Genomic DNA, 15,795 nt, shown 5'->3' on the forward strand with positions numbered 1-15,795 from the left:
CCTTTCTTGTTTATGTAAATGTCTTTTAATTGTTGCAACTGTATCTGCATCTACCACTCCTCTGGCGATTCATTCTATGTGCAAACCACGTGGAAAAAGTTGCCTCGTGGGTTGCTTTTAAACCCTCTCTTAAAAAAATGCTCCCTTGTTTTGAAATTCCTCATCCTAGGGAAGAGACCTTCTGGTATTCCCCTTATCTGTGCCCCTCATGATTTTATAAATCTCCATTAGGTCACCCCTCAACCACCTCCTCTCCAATTTAATAATATCCTTCCTACAGCAGGACAGCCAGAACTGTACATGGTACTTCAGAAGAACTTCTCTCCTTGTTGTAATGTTGTATAATTAGATTTTGCATCTTGGGGAATACTTTGAATAAAATTATCCTTTTGTGTGTGTTTTGGAATTTCTTTTGTTTCAGTTGCTGCAGGAGTTGTGCACAGTCTTCAATGTGGACCTTCCTTGCCGTGTAAAATCATCACAGCTTGGAATCATCAGCAATAAGCAATGCAGCACCAGTGGAATTGTGAAGCCCCAACCCAGCTCTTGCTCTTATATCTGCCAGCATTGCCTTGTACATCTTGGAGACATAGGTATGTCACCTGGAGTTTACAGTGACAGTTGAAGCCCAATTCAGTTAAATTACATTAATTCTTTGTATAAATTACTTTACTTTAAATTTCAAACCGGTGTAGTTTATCCATGAAAAAAAGCAAAGAACTGTGTATGCCGGAAATCAAAAACAAAAGTGGAAATTTGCTGTAAAAAAAATTCAGCAGGTCTGGCAGCATCTGTGGAGAGAAAACGGAATTAACGTTCAGGTCTAGTAACTCCTCTTCAAAACCGATTGTAGCTAGGAAAAGGTTGGTATATATGCAAGAGAAAAGTTGGAGGAAGGGGAAAGGAGTAATCGATAGTTGTCAGTGGAGCCCAGTGAGAATGAAAAACAATTGGACAGACAAAGGAATGGCTAAAGGTCTGCCTGGGAGAATGAGGAGCTGCTGAAGTTGACTGATAGTGGCTGAAATGGTAGCAGTCCATGTGACGAGAAGACCTGGTTTCAGGGGTTGGGGTATAGACATGGGAGAAGGTGCTCACGCTCTACAGTTATTGAACTCAACATTGAGTTCTGAAGGGTGTCGGTTTCCCAAGTGGAAAATGAGTTGCTGTTCTTCTAGGTCTGCTGCAGTGCTCCAGTGAAGCTGAGCGTAAGCTGGAAGAATAACCTCGCAATTTCTGCATTTTTTATTTCAGCTTGAGAACCCTGCAGCCTTCAGGACTCTATATTGAGTTCAACAATTGTAGAGCTTGAGCACATTCTTCCATGTCCTTACCCAACCTCCACACGCCAGGCATTCTACCACAGCCATCCCATTATTAGCCACTAATGGTTTAGCTGTGATTCATTCTCCCAGAGTGACATTTATCCATTCCGACTGCTGCCCACCTGTTTCTATGTCTGCCTCTCTCTCCCCCGTCTGTCTGCCTTTCTCTCCCCTCCCCGCCTCTGTCACCCCACCTCTGTCTGTCTGCCCAACTTAAGAGGTATAGTTAGTAAGTTTGCAGATGACACCAAAATTGGAGGTGTAGTGGACAGCAAAGTAATTGGTTACCTCCGATTACAACAGGATCTTGACCAGATGGACCAATGGACTGAGAAGTGGCAGATGGAGTTTAATTCCGATAAATGCATTTTGGGAAAGCAAATCTTAGCAGGACTTATACACTGAATGGTAAGGTCCTAGTGAGTGTTGCTGAACAAAGAGACCTTGGAGTGCAGGTTCATAGCTCCTTGAAAGTGAAGTCGCAGGTAGATAGGATAGTGAAGAAGGCATTTGGTATGCGTTCCTTTATTGGTCAGAGTATGGAGTATACAGGAGTTGGGAGGTCATGTTGCGGCTATATAGGACATTGGTCAGGCCACATTTGGAATATTGCGTGCAATTCTGGTCTCCTTCCTATCGGACGGATGTTTTGAAATTCAAAAGGGTTAAGAAAAGATTTACAAGGATGTTGCCAGGGTTGGAGGATTTGAGCTACAGGGAGAGGGTAAATAGGCTGGGGCTGTTTTCCCTGGAGCGTTGGAGGCTGAGGGGTGACCTCCGAGGTTTATAAAATCATGAGGGACATGGATAGGGTAGATAGACAAAGTTTTTTCCTTAGGGTGAGTCCAGAACTAGAGAGCATAGGTTTGGGATGAGAGAGGAAAAATATAAAAAAGACCTAAGGGGCAACGTTTTCACACAGTGGTGTATGTGAGGAATGGGCTACCAGAAGTGGCGGAGGCTAATACAATTGCAACATTTAAAAGGCATTTGGATGGGTATATGAACAGGAAGGATTTGGAGGGATATGGGCCAGGTGCTGACATGTGGGACTAGATTTGGTTGGAATAGCTGGTCGGCAGGGAAGAGTTGGACTGAAGGTCCTGTTTCTGTGCTGTACATCTCTATGACTCTATGACCTGTCTGGCACTCTGAAATATTTCTAGCAATTACTGTTTTTGTTGCAGTTTATCCATGATTCTGATATGCTTTCTAGAGCATTCACCTCTTATAGGCTTCAGACCACCTTTTAATGTGTAATGTGGTTTGAACATTGTTTTTCATATTTAAAGCAGTGCTCATCTAAAAGCTGCAACTTCACAAAGGTTATATATAACTGTTATAGGCCTTCTCGACATTGTGTACAAAAAGAAAGTGCTGGAGAAACTCAGCAGGTCTGGCAGCATCTATACAGAGAAAAACAGTCAATGTTTTGAGTCTAGAGAATTGAAAGGGTGATATTTATGCTGATGACTAGTTGGGGTAAGATGAATAGTGAGTGGAGATAGTACTTACTGAGAGAGAAAATGGAAAGAAAACAGATTGCTAATGGTAAACCAAGAGATAAATGCTGGTTGGAGTGCTAACGAGCAGTAAAAATGTTTGAAAATAGGTTAGCTGTGCTGGGAACAACCATGCAAAACAGATCCTGGGGTGTGGGTGTAGCTAACAAAAGTGGAGAAAGGTATTTATGTCCTGAAATGGTTAAACCCAGTACCCAGGCAGAAGATGAAGTGACGTTTCTTCAGCTTACATTGAGCCTCACTGGAGCACTGCAGCAGGCCTGAGAGAAAAGTGTTGGCATGGGAACACGATGTGTTGAAGTGGAAGATGACTGGAAGCTCAGGATCATTTTTACAAATAGCGGCTAGATGTTTGGCAAATGAGTTGTGTAGTCTGTGTTTTGTCTCCACAATGTAGAGACCATTGTGAGCAGTGAATATTGCAGACTACGTTGAATGAGGTGCAGCTAGATTGCTGCTTCACCTCATGAGTGTGTCAGCAGCCTTGGGTGGGTGGGAAGGGAGGAGTTTAGTAAAAAAAAGTATTGGACCTTAAATAACTGCATGGGAAGATGCCATTACAGTGTAATGGAGGAGGAGTGGACCATGTTCTGGAAAGAATGGATCCTGTGAAATGTTGACCAAGGAGGGGAGAAGAATAGGGTCTGGTGATTGGCATCCCATTGGAGGTGGCAGTTTATAACTGAATATCGGTGCACTATTAAGTGAGGACCAGAGCAGGGATATCTCTATTGCTGTTGTAGGAGAGAAGGCAAGGAGTTAGGGCAGAAGGGCAAGAAGTGGGACAAGGCTAAGTCTTGCTAAGTGGTAAGGAAACAAAGGTTGATGACAATGGTGGACATTTCTGAGGCCCCTGTGCACAAGATGACATCATAAGAACATGCAACAGAAACTGAGAATCTTGGAGAATAGAATGGAGACAGGGTTTGTTCAGTATATGAACAGGCTCTTCGGCCCACCATGTTAGGTCAACCAACAAATGCCAAACTAAACTAATCTCATTTGCCTGCACTTCGTTCATAGCCTAATATTATCTGGCATTTTAAATGCTTCATAAATGTTGCCTCTACCACCCTCTGGCAGTATGATCAATGTACCACCCTCAAGATGAAAAAAAAGTTTCTCACATCTAAATCATTTGCTCCTTGCCTTAAACATTATCCATAGATGAGATGAGGTTAGTGACAGTTGTGGAAACAGTGTGTTCAGTGTTGAGAGTCATGCTCTGGGTGAAATAAAAGTGTCCAAATGCTGACACTCAGCTATAAAATAGAGGTCAGTATGCCAAGCAGCATCGCCACCCTTGTTGGCAGGTTTGAATACAAAGTCTGAGAGCAGTAAATTCAGAGAGAAGTAGGTTAGAATAAGTGAAGGGAGCAGAGAAATTAAGTCAGCAGTTCTCAATGAAAAAGTTGAGTTCAGGTAAGAGGCCAGAGTGAGAGGTCCAGGTGGAGGGGCAGTGTTGGAGGTGGACAATGGGATCTGCAGTCTGGGGAGAGAACTGCCCAAAGAAATGGGCATAGAGCAAAAGCTATGGAAAAAGAGTTTGACATCAAGTTGTACCTGAAATTCATTGAGGTGTGGGCTTAAAGGGATTAAAATTAACACCTTGACTGAGTACAGATCATTCAGCATCAGAGAGCAGAATCTCAGAAATATTGTAAATGCCTGACAAGAGGTGGGGTTGGAGGAAGGAGTGCATTCAGACAAAAGACAAATAAAAGAGGGTTTCAGAGGCCTTTGGGTACCATTCTGTTGCAGCCTGCATTCCTTAATACCTGAAAGGAAGAGAAAAGGTTTCTTGATAAATTGTCAAATGAGCCAAAGCATGAAATGGCACTGGGGAACAGAACAGCTTTAAGATAAAGCCATTATATGTTGATCATAAACATTTACACATTTGTTTCCATAAATTTCGGTTTCTGCTTTAACTTCTTTTTTGTTGTAATTAAAATTCTTTGAAACTTGCACAAGGCTGAGATTTATTAGAGCTCTTAACCTTCCTAATTCTATAGCCAGAGGTCCCAAATACCATTTTTAGGACAGAATTTTCTCGCACAGTTCTAAAGTATGTTGAGAAGTCAATGCGATAAATACAAGTACATGTTAATGCTTCTTCCCTTCCTTTTATTTTCCATTGCTGTTTTCTTATGAGTGTTTAAATGAGCAGAGAGGGCAAGCAATACGGGGCATAAACTTCTTTTGGAGCTAATTTTAGTGCTTATCTGTGTGCTGAAACTGCTAATATCAGTTTTTTCATGACATGGTTGGAGGGATATGGACCAGAAGTAGACAGGTGGGACTAGTTTAGTTTGGGATTATGTTTGCCATGCACTGGTTAGACCAAAAAGTGTCTTTCTATGCTGTATGACATTCTGAAATAATAGGTGACATCCATTCACTGATTCATTTTTCTAGGTAATGCCCTGACCAGAATCTGCCCAGTTTAAAATTTAAACAAAGTCTGACAGTTAACTGTCAATCAGCATTAATGGGTGCATTCTCCATGGCTTTCCCTTTACCAGAGTCCACTTGGCAACCAGTTAGCTCTTTTATACACGATAGATTTTGGTTTTTCCCTTGACAATTCACAAAGATATTGATTCCTGAAGAATGCAAACAAAAAGCTTTGACAAAATGTCTGTCTTTAGCAAACACTCAAGTTCTGTACTACCAAATGACTATTTAACTTACCCTTCCTTCTCTGTTAATTTCGTAATTCTTAAATCCAGTTAAGAAAGTATACATTTCCATACCCTCTTCACTCCGGTTCCTACCATTCAGTTTCACTTGCTGCAGTGTTACACTATATGCTTTTAGCCACATGCAAAATATGTAAAAATCCTAATCTGAGTGGGACCAGTCAAGCTAACAACTCATTCTGTTGAATGCTTTGTCACAGCAAATTATGACCCATTAAATTGAGAAAACCTGGTAGATCAAGTCAGTTAGAGTTATAGACCTGTACAGCATGGAAACAGACCCTTTGGTCCAACTCGTCCATGCCAGCCAGATATTCTAAATTAATCTAGTCCCATTTTCCAGCGTTTGGCCATATCCCTCTAAACCCTTCCTATTCACATAGCCATTCAGATGTCATTTAAATGTTGTAATTGTATTAGCTTCCACCACTTCACAGCTTATTCCACAGACACACCACCTGAAAAGTTGAAAAGTGAAAAGTTGATCCTTAGGTCCCATTTAAATATTTTCTCCCTCACCTTAAACCTATGCCCTCTAGTTTGGGACTCCGTGACCCTAAGAAAAAGAACTTGGCTATTCACCCTATCTGTGCCTATCATGATTTTATAAACTTGTATAAGGACACCCCTCAGCTTCTCTCATTCTAGGGAAAAGAGCCTCAGCCTATTCAGCCTCTCCCAACAGCTCAAACTCTCCAACCCTGACAGTATCCTTGTGACTCTTTTCTGAACCCTTTCAAGTTTCGCAATATCCTTCCGATAGAAGAGAGACCAGAATTGTGTGCAGTATTCCAACAGACCTAGTTCGCTAATGTATCTATGGTTTGACTTACAGCACGATACAGAAATCAGACTAGCCAGGCTGAATCCTACTACAGACATGCAGCTCAACTTGTCCCTTCAAATGGTAAGATCTGTCTTTTATTTCTTATGAATGTTTTTAATCTGTGTCTCATTTATATTCTGTAACAACTTTTGAGATTGTTAGTCTCACACAATCCTATAAAAGGAACAATATATCATTTATTCTGAAGAAGGATCACTGGACCTGAAGCGTTAACACTAATTTTTCTCCACAGATGTTGCTCGACCTGATCTTTTCCAACAGTTTCTGTTCTTGTTTCTGATTTCCAGCATCTGCAGTTCTTTTGGTTTTTATTTAGCACCTAGCTCACTGCCACATCTCTTCCAGGCATGCCCATCTTGAAGGTCTGCTCTTCTCTCCGACAGAATTTCTGTTTCAATCTTCTTTCTTATCCACTATCATTAATTTTACTGTCACTCCTCATGCTTGACGAAGTGTTTGCTAAAACCCGCTTCCTCAGCCGCATCATATTCCTTGTTGACTGACTGCCTCCAGCTCAGACTCATCCTACATGGATTTCAACTTGAGTTTCATCCTTCATGTTTTGAATCTGCCCAGGGTCATAACGATCTCCGTGATGTTCAGTGTTCCACAGACAGCTGTTCTCCCTGCATCCTGAGATCTGCATTCAGTGCCATGCATTGTCATGTGCACACACTCGACTTCTTGCTCTCTTTCTCGCTCTCTCTCTCAGAAAAACCCATGGTCCTTTGGAACCTTCTTCCCCCTCCCCTTCCCTCTTGCTGCATCCCCTCTCCCAACTGCGCCTCATGTCGTGTACTTACTATCCCTTTTGGCATTCCACACACTGATACTGAACATTCTGTACTCAGCAAAGGTCTCCGTTTTATCTCTCTGCATCCCCGCCGGAATGAATTTCAAGCATGATATAACGTTGAGCTTTTCTTCTGTCACCTTCGCCTCCATGCCCATTTCTTTGGACAAGAGTCCTCTCCCTATCCCACAGACTCCTTTGCCAACCTTGCAGCACTCTCTTTCCACCTAGACCTCTCCCATCTGGCCCTTTACCTGCATTCTACCTGTTCACCGACAAGTGTTGACATGACGTTGGTCGCTTTAATTTCTCTCCCCACCTCTTCCCCCATTTCAAAGTATATCCCTGTAAACTGGCTGCAATTCATTCTCTCAGACCTAACCTTGACTTTGTGATTAAGCCTACTGACAAGGCTGGTGCTACTGTGTCTGGTAGACTGACCTCTACATTGCAGAGGCTGAGCACCAGCTGTCAAATACCTTCCCCTATCTACCCATCTGCCTTGATCCCACCATGGAACATCAGGCCATCATGTCCACAGCCGTAGCTAATCTCATTTCATCTGGTGATTTCCCCTTCACCCCTGCCTCCAAGGTTATAGTCTCCCAATACAACCTAGCTTGCCTCTACCTCTTTTCTGTCTGCTCCTGCTTCACAGAACTCATCTTTTTCTAACTTAACCAGGTTTTTGCTCCAGCTGCATCCTCTTTACTGTGGACATGCAATCCCTTTATACATCCATCCCCCATCAGGATGGTCTCCACTTCTTCCTGGAAATAAGGCCTAAACTGTCCACATTCACCACCAGTCTCCTCTGCCATAACTCTTCTGACTTCCTTCAAGTCAAAAGTATGGTCATGCCTACAAGCATAGGCTCCAGTTATGCCTGTCTCTTTGTGGGGTACATGGAACATTCCTTGTTCCAGCCTATTTCAGCCTCAGCTCATAGCTGTTTTTCTGGTATATTCATGATGTCATTGGTGCTGCTTCCCTCTCACCTCCGGAATTGGAAGAGTTCATAAATTTTACTTCCACTTTTCACCCCGCACTCTCCTTTACCTGGTTCATCTCTGACTGCTCCCTATTTCCATTTCTGAGGATACGTTGGCTGTCAATGTCCACACCAAACCAAGTGACTCTTACAATTACCTTGACAATATGTCCTCACACCCTGCTTTCTGTACAAACTCTATTCCATCTTCCCAGTTTCTGTCTCTCTCACATCTGTTCTGATGATGGCAGCTTTGACAAGGGGGCCTCTGCAATGTCCATCTTCCTCCTCAACTGAGGAGTCCCCAGCATTGCAGTTGACTGGGTCCTCCGTCAAGACCATGTCATCTGCACTTCAGTCTTCACCCTCCACCTACCGTCCACAGCAGCAATAGTGTCTTTCTTTGTCCTCACTTTCCATCCTATCAGTATCCACATCATTAGCCTCCATTTCTGCCACTTCCAGAAGGATGACACCACTACGCGTATTCCCCTCTCCTCCTTTGCCAGCCTTCTGCAAGGACTGTTCCCTCCGGGACATCCTAGTTCACTTCTTCACTGTAGCATTTTACCTTTTCTCCCTCTCCCTCTCCTCCTCAACCACACCCCACGGCAGCATGCTGTGCTTTTCCAACAATTTGTTTCTGTTTCAATATATCCTATGCAGCAATGCTATGTATTTTAGATTTTAATTTGTGCTCATCAATCCTAGTAAATCTTAAAGATATAGTACCCCTACATCTTCTTAAGAGAATTGAAAAGCTAACAAGGTCTTAGAGAAGCACAGAGAGTCCAAAACAAGGTAACAATGTAACATTTGTTTGAAACAACTAGCTAAGAGGTGTGTTGCCTCGATACAAAAAACAAATTCAAATTCGACCAATCAGTTTAAATTATGCTCCAAGATGCCAAACTCCAATCAAGTTTGGAGTTAATATTAAAACCAATGAAATAATCTGATGTTTTAGGGTATAACTATCAGACATTTTGAACAGTTACCCAGAGCAGCAAAGAGAACTGCCTAAAGACCAACCAATGTAGGATGCTAATAAGAGCTCTCTGAAAGGAGGAGTTTGCACAGAAGAAATACTAAAACTGACCTGGAGAGAGAATCTACACAGGAAAATCTACAGAGGAAACTCAGCAAAACTGACTGGTTTTGAAACATGATTATTTTTCTGGAAATCATAATTCTGATTTTTTAATCAGACTAATATTGTAGAGGGGGATGCAAAAGATAGGTTAAAGAGAAAGGAGTTGTAAATAGCCAGTTAATATTCTCTGTTAGACTTAAAAAAAAAATATGAAGTTGTCAATTTTTACTTTAAAATTGTAACTTTTGGGATAGTTCTTTGCCCCTCTAATTTTAACAGATTACAGCCCAGTGTGAATCTTATCTGTGTTGTTGGTTTAAATTAGTAGAGGGGTTTACCCCATGTCATAACACGGATGAAAAACATTGTAGTCGTTTTTGAACCAGCTTAAATGTCATGGAAGTGACATTGAAACTTAAATGTTTGCTGCTATAAGTGTTTGCTCATAAGGAAATTTCACTTGTAAACAATTTAAGGTTTCTGTAGAGACAGATCCAACAAGACAAACATTTTGCTTAGATGTAAAGTTGTCATTCGGTAGTTGAATACATTACTTCCTGGCAAGGAAGGAGATTCTTGAAGGGTCATCTTGTTTGACAATGGAGAACCATGCATATGTAAAAAATTCTAGTGATATGTCTGCAAAGTAGAATCCTATAGTGAGGGACCTTCTTGGGCTCAATAAAAATGGTGATATAAGCATTTTAATTAGCTTAATTAAAAATTCATAACTAAGATTCATAAATTCAGTCGAATTATTTTCCATCTAGTGGTTAAACATTTAATGCAGAACTTCCAGGTCATTGCATGAGATCATTAGATGATATGTATTGCATTGTGTGTGTGTGGTGACTTAATGGTGTTATCTGCAGTTTGAGGACACACTTACTTTCTAAAAGTGGGCATTGTTACCCCATTCATTACCTTTGTCTTTTATTGTGGAATCATTCACAACCTGTTCCACCAGGTCATCGTCTTCCCATCATGATCCCCCCTGTATCCCAAGTTAACAACATTAAAAACAGAAGAAACCTCATGCTGGACTCAACACAGACGCTGCCAGACATGCTGAGTTTCCCCAGCACTTTGTTTTTATTTCAGATTTGCTTTTCATTGGGCATTATCAATATCTGCTATAATTAGGGTTGTATAAAGAAATCAAGTTAGAATCAGCTTAATCAAACCTTCTCGTGACTTTGCATTATTTTCTTTATCGTGAAGTAATGTTTGGAGAAACTGTGTTAGTCAACAAACAAAGCTGTTTGTTACTTAATCAAATATAGTGAGCAAGGCAGTATAATACCTCTAGGATAGGTAACAATTGAATGCATTCCTGCATACTCCACTGTGCTGTAGCACATCCAAGTCTGCGATAGTACTATTTTGAAATATATTTAGTTCAAGCTGAATCCATAAAAGCAATTCTTTTTCACTTAAACATATAAAAATCTTGAGTCATTCACAGAGATAAACAAGTGCTTATGAATGTATCTCAGTCTTGAGAACCCTTTATAATATTTTCCATTTTGATTTTGGGATCCTGCTCTTTAGGATATATTTTGGTTACAAGGTTCACAACTAAATTCCCCTCTGTACTCAGGTTTGTAAATATAGCCTGTGCCATCAACTTTGTGTTGATAGAATGTAGTAACTATGTGCTATTAGGTTTTTTGAAAATCAGATGCAAAGTCAGGAAATACTAGAAATGCAGTGGTTTAGTTACTACCTCTTGAAGACAATAAATGGATGTTTCAGGAATAGCTTTTGTCACTGATAGTTGTCCAAAATAGCTTCAATTGACAATAAAGAGACCCAATGACAAATGGTTAAAGGCATGAATAACCACTAAGCTTAAGTGGAATGATTCTAAGAAATAGTGATGCAAGTAATAGTATTACTGAAATTTCATGGCTGATATTGTAACTAAACTTCTTGAAAGAACTCCTAGCTGGAGAATTACAGTATTAGAAATATTTTTGATCGACAGTAACAATATTGGGGTACAGCCCAAGTGCAAATCTTTGCATCAAACTACTATATTTTTAATTATTACATGTCACTTTTTCCATTTCAGGACAACCATACAATCAGCTGGCCATTCTGGCTTCCTCTAAAGGTGATCATCTTACAACCATTTTCTACTATTGCAGAAGTATAGCTGTCAAATTTCCTTTCCCAGCTGCTTCCACTAATCTGCAGAAGGCGCTTTCTAAAGCACTGGAGAGGTGAGCAAAGAAATGCATGAAGATATGATTGACTGGAACTTATTGTAACCGGCAAGTAAATACAGCCTGCCATTTGCTGGACCTGACCTTTTCCCACTTAATTTCTATAATATTTTAGATTGGAAGTGGCTGACTGTTTGAGATGTAAGATCTTATATCAGCAGGGCATGCAACTGTGTATTTCTGAATGAGGAGGCCTAAATTTAAGCTTCAGAAGCTAAGTTTAAATCTACCCAGATTTTTTTCAACATCCAAATGTCGACCCTGACGCACATATAATCCGGCATCCGATCCATTCTGCAGATGGGAACAGTTTCCTTGTTACAGGTAACTCTATGATGCCCATTCATGACAGCAGGTTCAGTGACAATCGCAGATGCCTGATTGACAGACTGCCCCTCATGAAGTTCCACTCCCCTCCGATCCAAGTAACTATACTATTTAAACCTTTACTACATGTGTACGTAACTGTGGATGTCTATATCCAACATTAGGTTGGATAAAGATGGAACAGGAATGGGATTAAGCCTTGAATATTCAAATGTAAAATCGAGCAAAAACAAATTAGAGGGAAAGATAAGAAAGGTTAAGTGAAGAAAAAGCCACTCGGAATTGCATAACATTCAAAAAGCATCTACAGCAATTAAAATCTGGAAGAATGCAATTCCTTACTTGTAAAAGTTTCAGTGTGACAGAGGTTGTTTGGCTGTAATTAAGGTTTCTCAGGAGTGGTGTTTGGGTTCAACTGATCAAATTCTAAGTTCCTATGGGGAGTTTAGCCCATACCTACAGGATAAGTTCAAGAATCTGAACACCATTCAAGTTGGCATTGGACAGTGACACCATTTTGTGTTTAACTATATATACGTGTTTGGTGGAAATTGACATCTGTTTAGAATGTACATAACAGTGAGCACTGCATGTCTCAAATGGTTTAATATTAATTTCTGGCTGATGATATAGGCTAATAAGATATTTGCATATTATAAATCTCCAGTAAAACATCAAAAGTAATATGATATAGCTACTTTTCATTTTATAAAATTACCTTGTGCACATTTTTGGCATTTCTGCATTTTGATATCAATTAGGTATTCATATTTTAGTTTGATTTTTTTTAAAAACCTATTTGAAGTGGATGTGCTTTTTTCTCATTTCTTTATTTTGTTCAAAATAACCTGCATTTAATATGCTAATGTTCCCAAAGTGCTGTGTTACACAGTGTTGAACAGCTTACATGTTCGTCCCCATGTTGTGATTTCTAGTTTCATCCTGGCCATTATGAAGCTGTGTTCCCTCAAGAAAGTCCCTGTCACAAGTCATTTGAAACTAACTGATTAGTTGCAGATATGAAACAAGATTCAGCCTCTCATTCTAGACTGCGAATTAGAATATGCTTTCATAGTGTAGGTTAGCTTTTGAATTTCGGATTGTGCTTTATTTTGTTTATTATTTATCATAAACCATGTACTGTAAAATCATCTTCTCAGCTTTTAAATTCTAGCAGAAATAATTAGTTTGATATGGAAACATCTCTACATATATTTTTGTAATTCTAATTTATTACTCCTTTGTTCCTGTGCTCTTTTATATTAAGTGTTTATCAGGTTGCCACTTTAACAGTAACCAATTGATTATTTACCACAAGTTCTGAAGTATTCCATGATTCTGCAACCTCTGCTTTTTTCCCTTCAGTGGTTCAGGAAACTAAAAATGTTCCAAACTCTCAAAATATTTCCAACTGTGGTGCCACTGTTTTTCTGGTTCCATTTTCTTGCCAGTTTATCCTGCTAAATCCATTATGAATGCATTACATAAATCTCAATATGAACTTCTCTCGATCTCCCCTTTTGTCCCTGGATAGTTTTCACAGCTTTCCTGGAATATCTGATTATTTCATATCTCAATTTTAATTAAATGATTATTAAATACTTTTTGAGGATTAAGAATATTGAATAAATAGAATTACGTTGCCCTTATCCTTCATTGTGCTTAAGATGAAAGTTAACATAGCCCTTAAGTACTTAGTTTTAATTTGCAAAAATAAAACTTTGGTTATATTTTAATATTTGTTTCTCATGGTTCGCTATTTTTGTAGCCGTGATGATATGAAGACAAAGTGGAATGTTTCGGACTTCATAAAGACTTTTATTAAGTTTCATGGTCATGTATATTTGGCCAAAAGTTTAGAGAAATTGTGTACTCTGAGAGAGAAGTTGGAAGACCAGTTCAAGGTAAGAGTGCAATGTGTTTTATAACTAGAAGCTGTTTTCATGTTCAGGTTCCTACTGCTATAGAAGATATTCAAGAATTTCACTAGTTCATTGTTGCAGGAGTTTACTGAACTGTATTAGCATTTAAAGGGCATAAAGTGAGGTTGAATTACATGTGAATAATTCTTTCATTTGAAAAATACTATTAATTTAAATCGAGTAATGGAATCATGGGGGTGAGTTCGGAGGCTATGACTGTTGGCTGCCTACCAGTACATTTTACACTGAAAAACTGCACGATTGCCAGATATTGTTGAAAATTCTCTTTTCCAATTCACTTGTGCATTTTTTTTAAAAAAAACGTTCTTGATGGCCCCTGCCTGAAACAGGTGTGTGCCTTGTGGCTGCTTCTCCTGACCCAGCAGCAATTTTATGTGCTCTTGAAAACCCATCTTTTTGTGTTCACGATGTGGCTACAAACGATGGAAGAGCTGTGTACACTTATGGTCTTCTTTGCCTGACTTCACTAACTCTCGGAATTTGCAAGTTGTTGTTAATATTCCCATCACCACATCCTAAAACAGCACATTGCATATTTCTGTAATGCTTATAGCTCTACAGCGTTATGGAAGTGAGGTTTGCACCTGAAAGTTGATCTCCAGTTTTTTAATAGGGGAAAGTGAGGACTGAAGATGCTGGAGATCAGAGTTGATAGTGTGTTGCTCGAAAAGCACAGCATGTGCTGCCTGACCTGCTGTGCTTTTCCAGCACCACACTCTCGACTCAAGGTTTTTAAGTTGAGCCACCAGTGGAGATAGAAGCACTATAATTTTTAAATGTAGATTGCACTACAGCTTAATCTTTATACACTAAAATTCAACATTTTGTTTTGTTTCATTCAGTTTTGCTCATTGAAGGGAATATGGTGGACTGCTAATGCATTTAAAAAGGTGCATTATTGGTTAATTTTATTTTATAACTTCAGGTTGCTGCACTCCTAGTTTAAAATTTCTTAATTTAAACTTCTGAATAAGCTTTTGTGTAATCTGCATTATGTCCATCTTGAGATAATGGACCCCTGCAAATATCAGTTTTATCATGTTGAATACCTTTACACCAATTTTCTGGAATTGTCTCGAGTAACTACAGTTTTGATTTAGATTTGATTTATTTTCAGAGACTTCTTCCTCAGAAGGCATTCAGTTCTCAGCAACTTGTGCATCTTACAGTCATTAATCTGTTTGAGTTGCATCATCTGCGTGATTTCAGTACTGATTCTGATGACCATAGATATAGTCAAGAAGAATTGTTGTGTTGGACGCAGCTCCTTGGTCTCTTCAGTAAGTGATACTTCCTTCAAAAGTATTGTTTGTTTTAGTGAAGTAATCATATTTGACTACCATTACACATTGAGATAGTCATAAGTAAGGAGTATTTTTACCATGCCAATAAGTGCCTCAAAGTCTGAAATTGGTCATGAAATATTTTATAGATCATAATTGGTGTCAAAATGGAACATAATTGAAATAAGTTGTTATGGTCTGCAATTTTGGAAGTGTTTTAGTGGTCAGGTAAGTTAGTGCTCAAAATTGCTGCTAACTTGTATAAACTTCCGACAAAAGTCCAATGAATGCAAAAACAGTTATCAAAGTTGACATCTAATGTTTATTGACTTGTCATAACTCTAAATTTGTGTAGGTCGCATTGCAAAGTCTCTTTTGTGTGTAAATCTGCACCAATTCACCACCTAACACTGCTAAATAACTTGTAAATAATGTGGATCAACAGGAAAGAAGATAGTTAGGCAATACCTAATAAACCATTTAACCAGAACTTCAGTGTTTGGTGTAATTTATCATGCTATTAGATTCTGCTTAACTCTAGATATTAGTTTTTTTCTTCCCCCATATGAAAACTTCCAGAAATGACCTTGAAAGCCATCTTGCTCACAGAAGGGTAGCTTTGTATGATTAAAGGTGTTGAGTGATATATTTAGTCATTCCACCACAGCAGTCCTAAAAGAGAGAAATTGTGCACTAAATAATATTTATTTTATATCCTGACTCTTTCAACCATGGGATGC

At 39.3% G+C, this 15,795-nt stretch overlaps 1 protein-coding gene across 3 annotated transcripts in view; it reads left to right on the forward strand.

Moving 5' to 3' along the window:
* The window catches only part of smg7 (SMG7 nonsense mediated mRNA decay factor), a 139,327-nt gene that overhangs the window by 65,204 nt on the left and 58,328 nt on the right, over positions 1 to 15,795 (forward strand). For all 3 annotated transcript variants that reach the window (XM_060830316.1, XM_060830314.1, XM_060830315.1), the window contains exons 5-9: positions 422 to 593; positions 6,386 to 6,457; positions 11,349 to 11,499; positions 13,598 to 13,733; positions 14,890 to 15,052. In XM_060830316.1, the coding sequence (XP_060686299.1) occupies positions 422 to 593; positions 6,386 to 6,457; positions 11,349 to 11,499; positions 13,598 to 13,733; positions 14,890 to 15,052 (694 nt within the window). The remainder of the gene's footprint in view (positions 1 to 421; positions 594 to 6,385; positions 6,458 to 11,348; positions 11,500 to 13,597; positions 13,734 to 14,889; positions 15,053 to 15,795) is intronic.

Source organism: Hemiscyllium ocellatum, chromosome 9 (genome assembly GCF_020745735.1).
Source record: "Hemiscyllium ocellatum isolate sHemOce1 chromosome 9, sHemOce1.pat.X.cur, whole genome shotgun sequence".
NCBI classification, from domain to species: domain Eukaryota; kingdom Metazoa; phylum Chordata; class Chondrichthyes; order Orectolobiformes; family Hemiscylliidae; genus Hemiscyllium; species Hemiscyllium ocellatum.